Source organism: Misgurnus anguillicaudatus, chromosome 7, assembly GCF_027580225.2.
Source record: "Misgurnus anguillicaudatus chromosome 7, ASM2758022v2, whole genome shotgun sequence".
In the NCBI taxonomy this organism is placed as follows: Eukaryota; Metazoa; Chordata; class Actinopteri; order Cypriniformes; family Cobitidae; genus Misgurnus; species Misgurnus anguillicaudatus.
Genome location: NC_073343.2, coordinates 32,182,335 through 32,203,325, shown reverse-complemented (window position 1 = coordinate 32,203,325; position 20,991 = coordinate 32,182,335). Strand labels below are relative to the sequence as shown.

Sequence of the window (20,991 nt, the reverse complement as noted above, 5' to 3'; positions counted from 1 at the left end):
TAATTCATCTAAAAATAAAAATTCCCTTCATTTACTCTCCCACATGACGTTTTATACTCTTTATTCTTTATATAGCCAAACGACATTTGAAATAGACATTGAGGATAATATAAGCTCATGTCTGGTGTCGCTTGTGATTTCCTGAGTCACAGAATGATTCATGAATCTGAAACTGAGATACTCGCAGTAACAGGTTCACTCAATATCCTGCTGTTTTACTTTAGAAAGCATCGCTTCAGACATCATCATTAAAACAGGCATGACAGAAACGGTTTGTAAACACAGCTATCCCACAGTTCAGAGATACTGTGTTTCACATCATCCCACTATAACGGAGGTAAGCTGCACATTTATGCAGTGGAGATCAAATTAAGCGTTGGCTGTAAGAGACTATCGAACAAACTATACACATAGGTGTGCATGTGTTTTCATGTGTTTGGGTCTCTATGAATAGAAACGGCTTATTAAATGATCTGCATTATTTTAATTAAAAACTTCATATACAGAAAGGTTTCTTTAAGGCTTGGGTTTAGGCGAACGGTTAAGATAATAAAATATCATTAGCTTAGTATTAACGACAAAAGTGAATGAGAAGTCTGTACTGCAATGAAGAAGAAATGTTTATGCATGTGTTTGTATGCGTGTGTGTTTGTATGCGTGTGTGTGTGTGTGTGTGTGTGTGTGTGAGAGAGAGAGATTGTGTACACCGAGAGTGATTACAGTACAAAACTATAGATAAGAGTCAGCAACATGCTAAAGAGCTACACAAACTGTTTTTGTTGTTGATGTTGGTTAACTCCAAATGAACAGCACTTTATCACAACCTATAAACCTTTCAACTGCTGTAAACACTCTGGCCATGCCTGTAAATCACACACACAGCAATAAAAACACATCCAGACACACACAAGCACACACATTCCCATCCCCAATATTTCCAAGTGAAAAAGTGCATTAATATACACTGTAAGCACACTTAGTAAATGTGTTATCTTCTCATACTAATTTTGGATAATATAAATATAAGAACATCTAAGGTCATGTTTAAACATTTTATTAGGATGCCTTTTGAACGATCAGATCACAAGTGCACAACACTAAATACAGTTGTAAACAAGGTCTAAAATGATTGAGCTTTCAGCGGTAGTCAAAATCGCATTCGACCAGATTGTGGTGTGGTATAGCACAATGACATTGAACAGCCCCAAAAGACTGACTGGGTGATTCTCACGAAAACTTGGTTTTAAAAATGTCAAGCATGAAAATGTAAAAATTGCTTAAATTTACTTTTTTCCCACCAGACATTGAAAAACAAAGTCTGGAGTAAATGGGAACATTATTTAAAAACGTTTACTTATCATTTAACACTTTTTGTAACATAATTAAAAAAATTAGTCCTAAAAAATCTCATTACCGCAACAGTCAGAAAACATCAACACTGACATATTTTCAGAATTACATGACAAACCTGAAAGAACATAATTTGGAGATTTTGCACATGCATTTAAAATCAAAGTATTATGCTTCTATTAATTAAATTAACATTTAATAAGCATCTGTTGCAATAATGATAATCAAAATGTCGTGTAAGCATTCTGACAAGACAATATTTCAAATTAACTGTAAAAAAAATGATCTTACCTGGTAGCCATCTTGAAGTAACTGGTCCATGTGCTTGGTCACTCAAAATCAAACTTTATTAAAATTCTGTATGTGTGCTTAAACTGTTCTCAAAAAGTGTTGCGGAGGATGAGAACATCAGGCATGGACACATCATTTTTCTAATTTTTCTTTATTATTATTATACATGAATATTCAGTAAATATTTTTTCTGTCATCTAAAGTAGTCTAGCAAAACATCCATTTATTTTTTTCTTAATATTTTTGTGTTAATTTGATTAAATTACAACATAACGCATGTTCAAACACAGCAGGACACATTGCGGTAATGAGAATTTCAGCAGAAAATGAGATACAATTTACAATTATAAATTCTTATGTTGAAATCACACATTGTGCAAGATAGAACACAGTATTGTGTTAATTCTGATGCTTTTTAATGTTACTATATTACACATTTTAAAGCTAAAATCATTCGTGCCGTGGTGTTTCAATGGTTTCGTGAGAATCACCCGACTACTATCAGCCTATTGATCTAATCTGATGTACCGAGCACAATGTTTTTATATCCGTCCTGACTTCTAGTTCGATAGTCTTTAGACCAGGAGTATCCAACCTTTTTATGAGCAAGGGCTACCACAATGGATAAAACAATATGGAGGGCAAATTTTTTGATATAGTCTTCTCAAAACTTTTTGTTTTACTTGTTGATTTTATTTTATTTGATGTGAGGAAGCCAAGCTAATATATAAAATGTGTTATAAATAAATATAAAAATTGAGGCTAATAATAAAATATATTTTGGCGGGAAACTCACAAACTTTTTTTGCTTACCCCATTGGCAGATATTTTTGCTTGTTTAATGCACAAAATCACTTAAATTTTATAATTTTGGTCTAAAAACTAGACTTATTTTCTTGGGTCGTCTTGCTCATCAAGAAAAAGCATCTTAATTTAAGAATTTTTAGATATTTTTACTGAAAACAAGACAAAAATAATTTTTTTCTTGAAAATAATTTTTTGCAGTTTAAAAATAAAATAAAATCCTGATAATTTACTCACCCCCATGTCATCCAAAATATTGATGTCTTTCTTTGTTCAGTCGGGAAGAAATTAAGTTTTTTGAAGAAAACATTTCAGGATTTTTTTCAATTTAATAGACTTTATTGGACCCCAACAGTTTACGGTTTTAATTCAGTTTAAAATTGCAGTTTCAATGCAGCGGGTATTATCTAGCAAAACGATTTTCGTCAAGAAAAATAATTTTAAACCACGACTTCTTGTCTTGCACCAGCCATGTGACGAGCCAACGCAACCTTAAGTAACGCATAAGCACATGGAAAGGTAATGTGTCACTAATGTGAAACGCACATTTGTGGACCATTTTAAACAATAAACTGACACAACAATAATTAATAATCATTCTACATACAACAACGTCCGACGGTCCTCTTTCTCCACACTTGTAAACACTGAAGCGGTAATTTTGCATACGTCATGCGTGACCTTTTGACGTGCTTACGCATTACGTAAGGTCATGCTGGTGCGTACATCTTTTTTATTTTTCTTGCCGAAAATGATCGTTTTTTTTAAATAATCCTGGAATGTTTTTCTCAAAAGAATGTATTTCTTCTCGACTGAACAAAGACATCAACATTTTGGAAGACATCGGGGTGAGTAAATTATCAGGATTTTTTTTAAGAAAGTGGAATTTTCCTTGAACTCTTTCGGCGCTATCGACGAGTTAACTCCTCAATTATGAGAAAATGCTTCCCTGCCAATGACGAGTATTTTCGGCTTTCCGCAATACCACTATTATCCACTGGGTGGGCAGCTTGTGCAGCCCAGAAGTAACGCCTCACATGTAAGAGTAAGAACTAAGGCTAAGTTCACACTACAGGGCTTAATGCTCAATTCCGATTTTTTGAAAAAATTAGATTTTTGCAAGTCCGTTCACATTTCCAATTAAATGCGACCTAAAGTGACCCGTATGCGCAGAAGAGTACTCAACGGTCAACAACATCACTCGTTGTTTGCGGAAGTAGCTAACGTTAAACATGGATGTCAACAACAGTGTAGTCAACAGCGGAGCTCTTTTAAAAAAGTTATTTTCCCAACAGAGCCAGCACAATTACAATCTTCTCGTTTTAAGAAGAAAATTAAAAAGAAGGAGAGCAAGGTTTTTGGCCATGGCGTTTTGTGGAGCAGTGTTAGCAACGTCCGCCATGGTTTTGTATATCTTCTCGTTCCCGCCTACTTCAACGCAGAATTATGACGTTTGTAGCGTATCAATGATGTACGGGTCAGATACATGTGGCCTGGTCGTTCAGACGGAGGTCGCATTTCAAAAGATCGGATACGTATCGGATTCAGTACCACTTACCCAAGTGGCCTGGGTCACATTTGAAAAGATCGGATCTGTGTCGTTTAGACTGTCATGAAAAGATCAGATACAGGTCGCATAGGGGCAAAAAAAATCGGAATTGGGTCGTTTCAGAAACTTTTATTTCGCACCAAAATAACAATGTACTAAAAATGTACTTGCTGGTAATATTAAAGTATATTTTAGTACATTGAAGTATACTTTTTACCTGGGAACTCCAGACTGGACCCAGCGACCCCTTCTCTCTCTCTGTCTGTTTTTTCTCAATGCCTTCTTGCTCTCTGTAGGACATTCAAACTGTAATCAGAGACTTGTGTTGGCCTGCTGTCCTGCAGCAAGAGGTGCTAACTTCACTTGGTATGGTGCATCCGGGCGGATCTGAACCATTAAACACAGAACTGTGTGTGTGTGTGTGTGTGTGTGTGTCTATCCTGAGGTGTGCGAGTGTGCTGAGGCTTTGCTGAGCTGTTAGAAATGAAGTGAGAGTGTGTTTGAGCTCCGTCGGTTTCACAGGAGCTGAGCTTTGTTGCTCCGTGTGGGATAAAGGCCAGACGAGGTCTTACATCGGGTCCCGCTAAAGTCTACAGCACACGTCTATTTCCTTACACTTCTCATTTATCACACTGCAAACATTAACAGCACACGCATACTGGTGCTTAACCTTTCCGGCTCTTATAGTCTCTCAACAGCTGTTCTGCTGATACACATTGAACATGCAGGGTTACATGGGGAAGAGAGGACAGTGATAGTCTATCCAACAGAAAAATAAGTCCACGTTGATCCTATTGTTATCAGTGTAAAGTATTTTGCCTGTCATGTGTGGTTCGTCATGTCAAAATATGTGTTTGACGCTGCGTGTGAACCTATGTGCATCATGTCAAAATACATGCCTATAATGCAAAAAATGATTTTCAAGAAAAAAAATTTAGCATTTTTGTCTTGTTTTCAGTAAAAATATCTAAAAATTCCTAAATGAAGATGCTTTTTCTTGATGAGCAAAAAGACACAAAAAAATAAGTCTAGTTTCTAGACCAAAAATATCTAATTTAAGTGATTTTGTGCATAAAAAAAATCTGCCAATTGGGTAAGCAAAAAATCTTTAAAATTTTTCTTAAGCACAAAATTCAAGAAAAATTCAAGAAAAAATTGCTTACCCCATTGGCAGATTTTTTTGCTCGTTTTATGCACAAAATCAATTAAATTTGATATTTTTGGTCTAAAAACTAGACTTATTTTCTTGACATCGCTCAAATGCCTCTGGGCGCAATTGGACAGACCTAAAACCAATCAAAGCCATGAAGGAGATGACAGAGTAAGGATATGCAGAGTAAGACAGCGATAACATCTTTTTTTAGAAATGAAGGCTTCGAGTGTTGTTCTTTGCTCGGGTTTTAATGAAAAGGAAAAGTTTAAATCGCTTAAAACAGATGCGATAGCTGATTCGAATGAGTGATGTTCCATTCATCTTTGTAATGCACTGCAAAAAATTATTTTCAAGAAAAAAAATTCTTAGTATTCGTTTTCAGTAAAAATATCTAAAAATTCTTAAATTAAGATGCTTTTTCTTGATGAGCAAAAATAAACCAAGAAAATAAGTCTAGATTTTAGACCAAAAATATCAAATTTAAGTGATTTTGTGCATAAAACAAGCAAAAAAATCTGCCAAAGGGGTAAACAAATTATTCTTGATTTTTTTCTTGAATTTAGTGAATTTAGTGTTTAAGAAAAATGTTCAATATCTTATATATAATATAAGATATTTTTACTGAAAACAAGACAAAAATACTAATAATTATTTTTCTTGAAAATTAAGGGTTTCACTATTTTGATTTTAAATTGAAATCGATCGAAATTAAGTAACAACCCCGAACTTCGAAAAAAAAAATGGGATCGTCGATGCTGCCACGCCCCCATGTCACGTCCATGCGGGGGGAAAAAACTCTCAGAGGTGCCTTTAAAAACATCGGTCCAGCGGAACGCGATTTATATTTTTAACATGAGGGATTAGGGCTGGGATAAACGATTATTTTTTAAACGATTAATCTAGCGATTCTTTTTTCGATGCATCGATTAATCTAACGATTCATTTTATCAGTCCGATTCGACTTCGATTCGATTCGATTATCGATTATCTCCCCATTAATTAACTAATAGCAATTTATACATGTTGATTTACATATCTGAATGTAAACATTTCAATATATGTTGATTGCTCTTGAAATTTAAAAATAAAATAAGACTATACAAGTGCAAAATAATGCATTCTTAGTCAGAGGTAGCATTTCATAAAGCGTTTGCAGCTCATTCTGTGCTGTTTAGTAACAGTATAAAAATCTTAAGTTCAAATGACTTTATTTTGCATGCATTTATGAGCAAAACCTCTTCAATGTGCCTTTTGATGGTCACACAGTGTAATTTTTATAACTTGATTTGTTACATTGTTTTCGTGCTGTTCTAGTCCATGTAATGACAGATATAAACACAATTAAACTTAAGAAGCACATACATTATTAAATCTCTTTCTCTTAAGTTTATTAAGATAGATGAGGACTCATTTACTGCTGTACAGAGAGTGAATGAAAACGCAGTCTTCTGGCAACAGTGTGTTTTTACATATTTCATTGCTTTTTGTTAAATTGCTCTGTTTAAAACACACTTGGCATCACATTCATGATTTTATGGTAAAATGACACTCTTTCGCGTCAATCCACGAGCATTTAAACCATAAACAAAGCACTTTCACTTTAAATGAGCTTGAGCAGCGCAGCAGAACCCACGCAGAAACGATTGCAGCACTGTTGCTACAGAACCGCGAGCTCGCGCTCCTCATGCGGCAGGGTGCATGCTTGTTAACATGGGCGCTGAAAAAACATGCGCCGCTTTCGCACTGCTCACACTTGCTGTGAAGCCGGCGTGGACTGGAGCCACTCGCGTTGCTACTACTCAACGGCGCCGTCTTTTTGGGTCTGACGAATCGACGCGCATATTTTGCGTCGACGTATTTTTTGCGTCGACGTCGTCGATTACGTCGACGCGTTGTCCCAGCCCTATGAGGGATGTATTGCTACAACTCCTTGAAATGCATATCATAAACAGGATTACTACTTAGCTCTGGACAGAGCGCATCTCTCTGCACGCGCGCAAGAGAGGCGCCAAGATGCAGCAGGTTACCATTTAATCATTTAATTTAACCATCTGCAAGGTAGCCTACTTTAAAGCAGGGGTTTTCAAACGGGTCCAAGGGTGCAAGAGGTCCTCAGTAATTTTTTTAAGAGATAAAACAAAGCAAAAATTGTAAAAAAAAAAAAGGGAAGACAATTATTTAAGTTTGTAAACAATTTGCTGTCTTTATGATATCACAATTGCTATTTATCTAACACAGTTTTAAAGTTTCTTTAAAAAATATAGATATACACTGCAAAAAATCCTTAGTATTTTTGTCTTGTTTTCAGTAAAAATATCAAAAAATTCTTAAATTAAGATGCTTTTTCTTGATGAGCAAAATGACCCAAGAAAATAAGTCTAGTTTTTCGACTAAAATTATCAAATTTAAGCGATTTTGGGCATAAAACAAGCAAAAAAATCCGCCAATAGGGTAAGCACAAAATCTTGAACATTTTTCGTAAAACACTAAATTGAAGAAAAATTCAAGAAAAATGTACTTACCCCATTGGCAGATTTTTTTGCTTGTTTTATGCACAAAATTACTTAAATTTGATACTTTATTGATATTATTTTCTTGAGTCGTTTTGCTCTTAATTTAAGAATTTTTAGAATTTTTTTACTGAAAACAAGACAAAAATACTAAGAATTTTTTTTCTTGAAAATCATTTTTTTCAGTGTATTTTAAGAAAGGGGTTCCCTTGCTAAAGGCTCTTCATATGTGGGGTCCCTGCGATCAAAACGTTTAAAAACCCCTGCTTTAAAGAATATAATAATAGTGTATTTTTTATTATTCAAACACCTTCGTTTTTAAAATATCTTTTATCATTTTTAAATATAACTTTAATATACATTACATGCGAATTTCATGCACAAATCAAATGCATGCACAAAATCTGAATCTTTTCTAGATGCCTTTAGAGACAATTCCAGAGCATTCAACCCGCAATATGCCTAACTTCACAAAGCTTTTACAGTCAAATCCAATCAGCTGCGCGAAAGCCTGCATGTTTAAACCCGTTTTTCATCTCCTGGGACATTAAGCTGTTGTGAAGCTGACCATATGGTATGCTTAAGCAGTGATGTTTAATAGAAAAAGAGGCATTTATTGTGTTACGTTGCATAAATGTGATTACATATGGGTATAAGTGTATGTAAGTGAGCCGTACACCCATGCCGATTGGTTTACGGCTTGAACCAATAAGAGTGAACACATCACACCTCTGCCCCCTGCTGGTGCAAAGACACATTGCGGGTGGTTGTGGTTGAAACAGAAGTGTGTGTTGTACCTCCACATCCCGGTGAAGCTGTACATGATGCTGACACAGCGAGGTAATGTAGGCGGGTCCAGTCCATCCAACTTGACAAGCAGAGATACGGAGCCAAACAACACCAGATACTTCACATAGAAAAACTGGACTAAAGCGAGAGCCAATCCACCTGCAGGTGAAACACAGAGAGAGGAAATCACTTACAAATGTCTGTATTACAGTTTTATGTTATTGATCACCAGTGTATGAACCCTTTACTGTGGAAATGAATGGGATGTTATGCGACAGCTCTACCTCCATGTCCCCATGTTGTCTAAAATATCTGTCTATTAGCATTTCTATGCACCTCAGTGCCAGTTAGCTGGTAGAAGACACCAGAAGATACGATTTATGCATACTTATCATCTCATCATCTTTTTCTTCAACTTCTCACGTTGTCTATTTCTGTGGTTAGAAACTGAGAACTGTATCCGTCTTGTTTCATAATCCCATTGGTACAGCGCTAAAAGCTTTCAAATGCACACATTTCTGCTGAGAGCCCTTTCTGTATGAAACAGGAGCACAAAGCAGCAATAATGACTCAATGTTCCAGTCTGATGATGTACGGACCTCTGCTACATCTTGCGGAGTCTGTGAATCAAAGTTCAGGCGACGCAAATCAGCAACTTTCACAGATCAATAAACGGCAAGCGCAGAAGTTTGATGGCCGATGCACATGGACGAACGCCGAGAATGAAATCGTGTGTGTGTGTGTGTGTTTCGTTGCAAACATCTGTTCAAGATCATAAAGCGATAAACACTTTGACGCTGCAAACCCCAAAATAGCACCAGTTAAACTGTAACAGCTTGCATCCATCCTGAAAGGCGAATTCATTCGGATTATAATGGAGATGAATTTGCATATAAACTCTTTTATGCATAGACTTACCCAGGGCCCAGGGTGGAAGGACCTCCAGGTAGGTTTCGTTGCCCTGGATGGCGTGCATGTACATTAGCTGGATCATAATTTCAGCTAAACACCACCAGACGCACAAACGAACGATCCCACCGAGGACATACACTGCAGACACTTTACATACTGGCCGATTTATCTGCAGAGATAAAGATAGATGAACATGAGCAATAACAAGGGCTTTGATCCATTAAATATGGTTAAATAATTGTCTTTATACATTTATTTTAGGGCTTATCTTATGAAATGGAATGTAATGTTCAGTAAACATTATGACAGTAAAACAGCCTGACTCGAGTTCACTACCGAAAAAGTGACTAAGCAAAAAACCTTCCACCTCTTTATAAGAAATGTTTCAATCTTAACCTGTTCACTGAAGTCCTTGTAGGTTATGATGGGTCCGTTGTAGAACAAAGGGTGATAGAAGCAGTAAGCAGTTAGTTTGTAAAACTGAGAAATTATTGGCTTCAGTCCTTCATTCTGTACAGATGAGCAGCGGTTGTTTGGTCCTCCAGCCTCTAGGGGACGCCAGCAAAGCTCCAAACTAAAGCTAATGCAGCGCAAACCGCAAACCGCAGAACTGAAGAGCAAGAGGTAGTACTGATCCTCAGACGTGTACCAACCACGCTAGAAAGAGAAAGAAAAAAATTAAACAAATGAACGCATGAAACTGTGCCGTCACGACAATGAAATTAAACTGCATCGTTAAAGTCACTTTCTTACTTAGTATTTTTTCTTACTTAGTATAAAAAAATCTTGAAAATTTTTCTTAAACACTAAATTCAAGAAAAATTTGCTTACCCCATTGGCAGATTTTTTTGCTTTTTTGTGCTCAAAATCACTTAAATGTAATATTTTTGATCTAAAACCTAGACTTATTTCCTTGGGTCGTTTTGCTCACCAAGAAAAAGCATCTTAATTTAAGAAGTTTTTGATATTTTTACTGAAAAAAAAAATAAAAAATACTACGAATTTTTTTCTTGAAAATCATTTTTTGCAGTGTAGAGTTATTTTTCTAAGTCATTTGCTCATCAAGAAAATACATCTTAATTTAAGAATTTTTAGACATTTTTACTGAAAACAAAACAAAAAAAACTAAGTAAGAAAGTCATTTTTTGCAGTGCTCAAAACAATCTTTCTTCACTGCAAAAAATATTTTCAAGAAACAAATTCATTAGAATTTTTGTCTTGTTTTCAGTAAAAATATCAAAAAATTCTTAAATTAAGATGCTTTTTCTTGATGAGCAAAACGACCCAAGAAAATAAGTCTAGTTTTTAGTGATTTTTTGCGTAAAACAAGCAAAAAAAAAAAATCTGCCAATGGGGTAAGCAAATTGTTCTTGAATTTTTCTTGATTTATGCGTTTAAGAAAACGGAAACTTATTTCAAGATTTTATTCTCACCTCATTGGCAGACATTTTTGCTTGTTTTAAGCACAATTTTTCTTTAATTGTATATTGACTTATTTTCTAATAAAATAAATCTTGATTTAAGAATTTTTAGATATTTCTACTTAAAACAAGAAAAAAGTACAAAGTAAGAAAGAAACTCTTATTTTTACTGAAAACAAGACAAAAATACTAAGAATTTTTTTTCTTGAAAATCATTTTTTGCAGTGTACTGATTTTGTTAGTAAAAATATCTAAAAATTCTTAAATTAAGATGCTTTTTTCTTGATGGGCAGAGCAGCCCAAGAATATAAGTCTAGTTTTTAAATAAAAAAATATCAAATTTAAGTGATTTTGTGCATAAAACAAGCAAAAAAATCTGCCAATGGGGTAAGCAAATTTTTCTTGATTTTTTCTTGATTTATGTGTTTAAGAAAACGGAAACTTATTTCAAGATTTTTTTTCTCACCTCATTGGCAGACATTTTTGCTTGTTTTAAGCACAATTTTTCTTTAATTCTATATTGACTTATTTTCTAATAAAATAAATCTTGATTTAAGAATTTTTAGATATTTCTACTTAAAACAAGAAAAAAGTACAAAGAAAGAAAGAAACTCTTATTTTTACTGAAAACAAGACAAAAATACTAAGAATTTTTTTTCTTGAAAATCATTTTTTGCAGTGTACTGATTTTGTTAGTAAAAATATCTAAAAATTGTTAAATTAAGATGCTTTTTCTTGATGAGCAAAACGACCCAAGAAAATAAGTCTAGTTTTTAAATAAAAAAATATCAAATTTAAGTGATTTTGTGCATAAAACAAGCAAAAAATCTGCCAATGGGGTAAGCAAATTTTTCTTGATTTTTTCTTGATTTATGCGTTTAAGAAAACGGAAACTTATTTCAAGATTTTTTTGTCACCTCATTGGCAGACATTTTTGCTTGTTTTAAGCACAATTTTTCTTTAATTGTATATTGACTTATTTTCTTAATAAAATATCAAATAAATCTTGATTTAAGAATTTTTAGATATTTCTACTTAAAACAAGAAAAAATTACCAAGTAAGAAAGAAATTATTATTTTTACTGAAAACAAGACAAAAATACTAAGATTTTTTTTCTTGAAAATCATTTTTTGCAGTGTACTGATTTTGTTAGTAAAAATATCAAAAAATTCTTAAATTAAGATGCTTTTTCTTGATGAGCAAAACAACACAAGAAAATAAGTCTAGTTTTTAAATAAAAAAATATCAAATTTAAGTGATTTTGTGCATAAAACAAGCAAAAAAATCTGCCAATGGGGTAAGCAAATTGTTCTTGAATTTTTCTTGATTTATGTGTTTAAGAAAACGGAAACTTATTTCAAGATTTTTTTTCTCACCTCATTGGCAGACATGTTTGCTTGTTTTAAGCACAATTTTTCTTTAATTGTATATTGACTTATTTTCTTAATAAAATATCAAATAAATCTTGATTTAAGAATTTTTAGATATTTCTACTTAAAACAAGAAAAAATTACCAAGTAAGAAAGAAATTATTATTTTTACTGAAAACAAGACAAAAATACTAAGATTTTTTTCTTGAAAATAATTTTTTGCAGTGTACTGATTTTGTTAGTAAAAATATCAAAAAATTCTTAAATTAAGATGCTTTTTCTTGATGAGCAAAACGACCCAAGAAAATAAGTCTAGTTTTTAAATAAAAAATATCAAATTTAAGTGATTTTGTGCATAAAACAAGCAAAAAAATCTGCCAATGGGGTAAGCAAATTTTTCTTGAATTGTTTTTTATTTAGTGTTTAAGAAAAATGTTTAAGATTTTTTTGCACTTACACAACAAAAGATATATAAACGTGAATTCGACAATTTAAACTAATATGAACTACTGAGCATACTTAAAAGAGGACAGTGGGCACCCAGCCAGGAGACACAGCAGCAGCCACTTTCAAAAACTCATTATCACCCTTTGAAAATATAGCTATAACCACCTAAATTATACTAAATGAAAGGGCATTGTTGTGAAATTAGTCACTGGCTGATGCTATTTTCTCTTTACTTGGCATTATCAAAGTCTTTGCGGGCATGGGTCTTCCTGTAATCCTGAGGGTTTCTTCCAAAGCTCCTCAGTGACTGAGGTAAACAAAGATGTACTAAAGAGGTACTGTAAACAACAATGTACTGTAAAGAGGCCATTAAAAGTCAGTAAAAATCTCAATAGATTAAATTACAGTACTTGAGCTGCTAATGAGTGCAACTGAGCAATAAATACTCATTAGATGAAAGTTTAATTATGGGGGAAAGCTTTACAATTAATCAAGTGAGAATCCTGGGAAAAACAGGGAAACTCAATGTGTCACTGGGATCAATATTTTCTTTTCTTCTCCTAAATTGCACACAAGCTTGAACGAAAGTCTTGGGTTTACTATTTTCACCAAGCACATATCTAATGACAGCCATCAATCAATTAGTTTCTGATCAAGTGACTGATCAGATAAAAAAACACAACCAACAGAAACATCTGCCACAGTGTTAACATAGTAAATATGTGTGCTGTCAAAAAATAATCCCGATTATTCAAGTAAAAATTTGAGTTTGTTTTTGCATAATATACATATGTGTAAGCACTGTGCCTAATTATTTTGTACATATACACACATGCATGTATTTAAAAACATTTTTAAATTTTAAATAATACATATTTATATATACACTGCAACAAAAAAAATCAAGAAAAAAAATCTTAGTTTTTTTTTAGTAAAAATATCAAAAACTTCTTAAATTAAGATGCTTTTTCTTGATGAGCCAAACGACCCAAGAAAATAAGTCTAGTTTATAGACCAAAATGTCAAATTTAAGTGATTTTGTGCATAAAACAAGCAAACAAATCTGCCAATGTGGTAAGCAAAAAAATCTTTTCTAAATTCAAGAAAAATTTTGGGTTATTTTATGCACAAAATCACTTAAATGTGATATTTTTGGTCTAAAAACTAGACTTTTTTTCTTAGTTCATTTTGCTCATCAAGAAAAATCATCTTAATTTAAGAATTTTTAGAAATTATTACTAAAAACAAGACAAAAATACTAAGACATTTTTTTCTTGAAAATCATTTTTTGCAGTGTATTTATTAAGATTTGTAAATATTTTATATATATATATATATATATATATATATATATATATATATATATATATATATATATATATATATATATATATATATATATATATATATATATATAAAATTCATATACAAACTAATTACATAATAATAATAATAACATACATAATATTTAATGTGTTTGTGCTGCTCAAGACACTGAGTTTATTAAAGGAATAGTCTACTCATTTTCAATATTAAAATATGTTATTATCTTAACTAAGAATTGTTGATACATCCCTCTATCATCTGTGTGCGTGCACGTAAGCGCTGGAGCGCACTGCGCTGCGACGCTTCGATAGCATTTAGCTTAGCCCCATTCATTCAATGGTACCATTTAGAGATAAAGTTAGAAGTGACCAAACACATCAACGTTTTTCCTATTTAAGACGAGTAGTTATACGAGCAAGTTTGGTGGTACAAAATAAAACGTAGCGCTTTTCTAAGCGGATTTAAAAGAGGAACTATATTTTATGGTGTAATAGCACTCGCCTGAAAAGTCCGCTCCCCTTCTCACTCTCATAATGGGAGAGGGAGGGTGTTACTGCGCCGAGTCGAAGTACTCCCAAAAGTGCTATTACGCCATAAAATGTAGCTCCTCTTTTAAATCCGCTAAGAAAAGCGCTACGTTTTATTTTGTACCACCAAACTTGCTCGTTTAACTACTCGTCTTAAATAGGAAAAACGATTATGTGTTTGGTCACTTCTAACTTTATCTCTAAATGGTACCATTGAATGAATGGGACTAAGCTAAATGCTATCGAAGCGTCGCAGCGCGCTCCAGCGCTTACGTGCACGCACACAGATGATAGAGGGATGTATCAACAATTCTTAGTTAAGGTAATAACATATTTTAATATTGAAAATGAGTAGACTATTCCTATAATGCTTTTCCAACAAAATGTTGGCATTTTATAATCCATAGTCACTTGTAGTAATAAACCCACCTCATTGTCCGTCTAAACAAAGTTGCTCAATGCTTTTGCCATCTTGACTGTTTGTATTTATTACTCTGTAGACGAAAGTGTTTGTGAGCAAGCATGTAGTGTTACTTTACAAGGTGACATCGCCATCTACTGGCCTGGTGCGCTATGACATAGCATTTTTTTATTGTTTTCGCAGTCCCTCTTTTTTCAAAAACCGAAGGGAAAAACTTTTTTACTATTGTTGTGTAAACTTAATCCTGGAGTATTGTCGGTTTTTTATGTTTATGCAAATGTATACGCGCATGGTGGAACACACAGCCTTGCAAAGTATAGTGTAAACAGACGTTCGACACATGCACATTACAACAAAATGCAATGCATTTCCTGGGCTACACATACTACATTCTCATGTAAGCGACCTACACGTACAATGTATCCAGTGGTGTGCATACAGTACACATGCACTTTTTTGATGTATGGGATAAATGTTTTGTGTGTGACAGCAGGATAATATACAAATTATGAAATACACAAGCCCTGTACCACAAATTTTGTTAGAAATGCGTCGACAGTGATGTTTAATGCAAACTAGTTTCAGTCTCATCTACATTCTATCTGCAAAGCTCTGCAGGTCTGCTGTGAGAGCGCTGGATACAGGACACATATTGCCAGACTTTGGTATCTCACAAGCATAAGTTTCAGCAATTAATGAACCTACTCACATACTGTATTTACATACCTGTAAGTCCTGGACGGGACTGATATTGAGCGTGGAGAGCAACAGGAGGCTGCAACACCATGACTGGGTGGGGCTACGTAGCTGAGCAACAGCCAATGAGATGCTCAGATGAAGCATCAATAGAGCCACGCCCCAAACTCCAAGAAGCCAACCGGCTGAGAGAATGCCATAAATTGTATAGACTGCCAGTCTGTACTAAAACACAAATGCATTGGGTATAAATATACGTGCCCTGTCAGTGAAATCCAGGATAAAGTCTTATAATCTAATGATGAGATTAGGAGCATCCATGATATTGGTCAATATTAAAGATATCAAGGTTATATTTTAAAATCTTCTTTACATTATGTAGGATGATTTGACTGGGTAACATGTGTGGTTATCATTTTAAATAATTCTTACCTGAGGCAGGTAATGAGCTGTCAGTCTGGACACTACAGCATGGCCAATCAGAGACCAAAGAAGAGACCGCCATGCCCATTCGTTCCAAAAACTCCATTCAAAATCTGTGGGGTCCTAAAACACACACACACATTTAAAGAAAGTACACATACAATTCATCCTACAGAGTATGCTTCAGAAAAAGCACTTGGACATGAAATATAAATGTAGTTTCTTGGCGTTACATCAGTCAAACGTCCTCACGTGTTCTCACCTTCTTAAAGCCCCATATAAGAAATCCTTTCTCCAGCTGAACATCTCTGTCCAGACTGACTTCATGCTCTGCCAATCACACACAAAAAAACTTTTGAGACTTTTGGAGGTAGAGATTTGGTCCAACACACAAACACAAACAAAGATATTCAACACAAGTATTGACAAAGGTTTACTGGTCCGAGCGTCTTGGCCCCGGGGCATCAGGCAGTCCTTTATGTTGAGCCCTGTTCTGGTTACTACTGTATGGGAGTGGATGGTGACCACCTCAGCCCAAAAGTGGGTAAATAAATAGCCACTCGAATTGTGTCCTGAAGACATTTACTTTTCTACTTTTTTGTTGTGGATATCACTGTTGTGTCAAGTCTTTCACATTATTTACAGGTAAACATTCAAAGACTGCCTAAACAACAGAGAATGTGCACTGATAGATGTTTTTTTTTCAACATGAGGGTGAGTAAATAATGACAACATTTCATAATCTGGGTGAACTTTCCTTTTAAAACAAACGTCTAGAGTTCCCACACCTTAGTTAACTTCAAATTCAAGGACTTTCCAGGTCCAATACCCTCAAATTCAAGGACTAAATGTGGGGACACATTTCAAGTGGTTACATCGTGTTACCTTTTAAGATACATTGTTACAGTTCCCTTTTGAGGGAACTTGCGCTGCGTCACTGCGGTGACACTTTGAGGACGCCTCCAGTGCGTCTGAATGTGTATATCAAATTCAACCAATGGTGAGGCTTAATGACAAAGACAGGGTGACGCGGGAGCCAGGAAGAATATCGCTATCTGAAATATTGCCAAAGACGGCGTTACAGGGATGCAGGAAGTATGGCAAGGGTGACGCAGCGTCTCGTTCCCTTCTCAGGGAACAAGAGTTACATACGTAACACTAGACGTTTTCATGTGTCAAACACAACTATGCAAAAAAGCATTTTGGTATGAATCAACATTCGCATACAGAAGATATACGCATTTAAAGCGAACAGTTTAGCATGTGTGCTTAAAAAGGCTAGAAATTTTATGATATTTTCCTACAGTACACAGGGAATAATATGCTTTTTCCATAAAACTTCTTGCATAAAATAGATTCAACCACCTTTAATGACCTGTATCTATGTGTGTATATTTTCAAAAACTTCCCAGGGCCTTGAATTTTCCCCCAGATTCATTAACTTTCAAGGATTTTAAGGACCCGTGGGAACCCTGAAGGTCTTTGAATTATGTATCTAGTATTTGGAAATGGGCTTTTCTGATGAAATATAATAGCACTTGTATATTCTCTGCACACCCGTACAAAACTCGTCATCCTCCCCTGCAATGCAGTGTCAGTTTAGTATTGTTTTCTCTGCCCCGCCCATCTCTCTCTCTTCAACATCATCTCTTTTCATCCTCCAGTTTCTCAGGACAGACCTCTCGTCACCTCGACAGAAGGTTTTCCTGCAGGGAGCACCGACAGGCAAGAATTCATCCATACTGTCATAATCTCACACACACACAGAGAAAATGAAAGCGTATGTGGACACAGAAGTGAGATCACAGTGCCATCATGCGGTCACACAATGTTATGACACAAACACTGCTATCCATTGGATTAATTGTCTCATGGGCATCTTTGCTCTCTGATATACACTATTTTGCAGAAGTCTTAGGCCAACAACAGCTTTGCTGCTTTAGCAAAATTTTAATGACCATTCATATTTATTTTTGGCGCTCCAAGATACCATCAGAAAATACAAGAAATATGTACACAAAATGTTTTTTCTTCTGTATAGTGTTGACCTCTCTTGGCACTAATAACATCTTTAACTGTTTTGAGGAGACTGAAGTCATCAGATTAGAAATTAAAAATTAGGATTTCATTTGATTTAGGTTTAAGAGATTCAGATTCTTCATCTTTTCACCATGGAAAAAGCGTGTGAATAAAACAAGCTTTCCTCTCCAGTGAAGACTTTATTCCTTTCAGGATATTTATTTCCAGAGATATCTAGAGTCGGATATTAATAAGTAGGATTGGTTTCATTGCAGTGAGGACAAAAAGCTGTAAAACTGCCCACTTGTAATGAATCATGAATGAAAAGACATTTAGAAATGATGACATTTAAGAAGGAAAGAATTTTCCTTAAAACAGTTTAAATCAAACTGTATTACTGCAATGCAGCGGATCAATAACGGCACTGCACTTTTTTAGTATTTTTGTCTTGTTTTCGGTAAAATTATATAAAATTCTTAAATTAAGTTGCTTTTTCTTGATGAGCAAAACGACCCAAGAAAATAAGTCTAGTTTTTAGACCAAAAATATCAAATTTAAGTGATTTTGTGCATAAAACAAGCTGATTTAATTTTTCTTGAATTTAATGTTTAAGAAAAATGTTCAAGTTTTTTGCTTACCCCATTGGCAGATTTTTTTGCTTGTTTTATGAACAAAATCACTTAAATTTGACTTATTTTCTTGGGTCGTTTTGCTCATCTAGAAAAAGCATCTTAATTTAAGAATTTTTAGATATTTTTACTGAAAACAAGTCAAAAATACTACGAATTTTTTTTCTTTAAAATCATTTTTTGCAGTGACTTAAGTTTAAAAATTACTGACTTAGTATTTTTGTCTTGTTTTCTGTACAAATATCTAGAAATTCTTAAATCAAGATGTTTTTTCTTGATGAGCAAAATTATCTAAGAAAAAAAGTCTAGATTTTAGACAAAAAATATACAATTTAAGTGAATTTGTGCTTAAAACAAGCAAAAAATGGGGTAAGAACATTTTCTTTATTTTTTCTTGAATTAAGTGTTTTGACTTATTTTCTTGGGTCGTTTTGCTCATCAAGAAAAAGCATCTTAATTTAAGAATTTTTAGATATTTTTACTGAAAATAAGACAAAATACTAAGAAAATGTTTTCTTGAAAATCATTTTTTCCAGTGCATAAATGCCTTTCTGCCTTGCAAACCACAGTCAGTTCACTATTACATAGTTAACAGATCTATATGCATGTATTGGATGTTTAACATCAATGCTTTTGGCAGATGCTTTTATCCAAAGTAACTTGAATTATAAAGGAATACATCATATCACTTACCTAGAATCAAAGTTTTTGCGCTGCGAACACAAAGCTCTACCCCTGAGCTACAGGAACATATTACAATAGGCTGGACAGTGAAAATGCTTTTAATTTTAATGTGTTTCATGTCTTAAGCACAGACATGTTTTTGGAAAAATAGTCCAACTATGAATACCGAATTATAGGTTTATAGCTTAGCAACCGGATGCCATATACATTGATGATATTGTGGATAGCTTTGGCAGGTTCATTTTTTGCACTTACTCTTGAGTGGCAAGTTTTGGTAAAAAGAGATCAAATGGGTGCTTGAGCTTTTGCTGACCTGAGATCCCGTTACCCCTCAAAATGACAGCGCAACCTTTTCATAGCCCCAAGAGTCAGCAGCTACCATAATAACCATGAGCTCTCGTCACTCCCATGAGAAGACCTTTCCAAACTGTCATGTTATAAAAAAGCCAATATGGGCACAGAAATTGCTTTTGAAATTTTCTGAATAAACATATCCCAAAAAATAATAAAACAAGTTTATGATATCGATTTGGAAATGGTCAGTACAGGATGTTTCTATATCCATCAGGTGCAATTCTGCGGAGTTGATTACCTAGTTGTGAAAGATCTGATTAATTGAGTAGTAGATTGGGACTATGGGATACCGAGATCCATTCACATGGATCTAAAGCACATTTTACATGGGGTTTTTTTAGGACAAAAGGCAGCTCACCTTTGGAAAACTTGTGTAGCTGGTAGAAGGAGTAGAGATGGGAGACAAATGAAAGAATCCAGTAGATCATCATCTCCCATTGAGGAAGAGATGCCTGCTGCATCTTAGGGGTCATGATGACAGATGATGCTGCAGGTTAAGAAGTGTAAAACCAAACATAGGTCACTATATTATGCAAACCATTATGCTTCTGATAGGTCAGTCATCACAACACTAGGGGTTCCTGCAATAAAAGATTGCTTTTATAAATAAAGCTGGACTTGATTTGAACCCAAGATAAGTTCTTGCCTGTCTTAAGGGCACCTATCTAGTGACACGTGACCGATACACATCTTATCAGAAGCCCATAACACAAAGTCTGCAATGCAAAACCTAACAAGGGATTGTAGTAAATAATATATGATTTCCTTCTCCGTATAACCATTAAAAACCGCATGCATGACTATATCAACATCATAAACGTCTATAACACCACATATTGTACAAAAGTACACGTCTGTATGAAGAAATGAACATATAAGCACCTTGTGGTCTGTTCTTATTTGAAAAAATCAAAGCGTTAAATGAATCAAGACGTATTTATATGACGAAACAATCAGCCACATCTTTAAACTCTAAGCCAGATAAGTAAATGTCCATTTGTCAATCATTCATGCTCCATAACTTTTGCTAAATAAATTGCGTTACTCACAAATAAGTCTGAAAACTCGCGCGACCGCTAAACATTCCCACAAAACCCCGCCCAGTGTTTCCTATATTGGCCACGCCTCTTGTTCCTTATTGGGTAAACCAACGAATGCGTAATCTTGGGTACTTTAACCCTACGAGTGCCTTCATTATTTTTTTCGCCCTGCTGTTTCAACTGCAAATAATTTAAATTATAAGGAGATAAACGTATATACAGACGTGTAATTTAAAAGTTAGGAGTGATGTAGTTTCCCTATTTATTTATTTATT

The 20,991-nt window shown here is 34.4% G+C and overlaps 1 protein-coding gene across 4 annotated transcripts in view; it reads right to left on the bottom strand.

Moving 5' to 3' along the window:
• Window positions 1-20,808, bottom strand: part of hhat (hedgehog acyltransferase) — a 62,347-nt gene extending 41,539 nt beyond the window's left edge. Inside the window, exons 1-8 of one of the 4 annotated variants that reach the window (XM_055171400.2) lie at window positions 20,726-20,808; window positions 20,035-20,163; window positions 16,253-16,320; window positions 16,000-16,113; window positions 15,598-15,792; window positions 9,755-10,015; window positions 9,365-9,527; window positions 8,455-8,605 (exon numbers count right to left, since the gene is read on the bottom strand). In XM_055171400.2, coding sequence (XP_055027375.2) covers window positions 8,455-8,605; window positions 9,365-9,527; window positions 9,755-10,015; window positions 15,598-15,792; window positions 16,000-16,113; window positions 16,253-16,320; window positions 20,035-20,149 — 1,067 coding nt within the window. In that variant the 5' untranslated portion in view covers window positions 20,150-20,163; window positions 20,726-20,808. The other 3 variants (XM_055171402.2, XM_055171401.2, XM_055171399.2) reach the window with 3 other exon arrangements.
• Window positions 20,809-20,991: the final 183 nt, after the last annotated feature.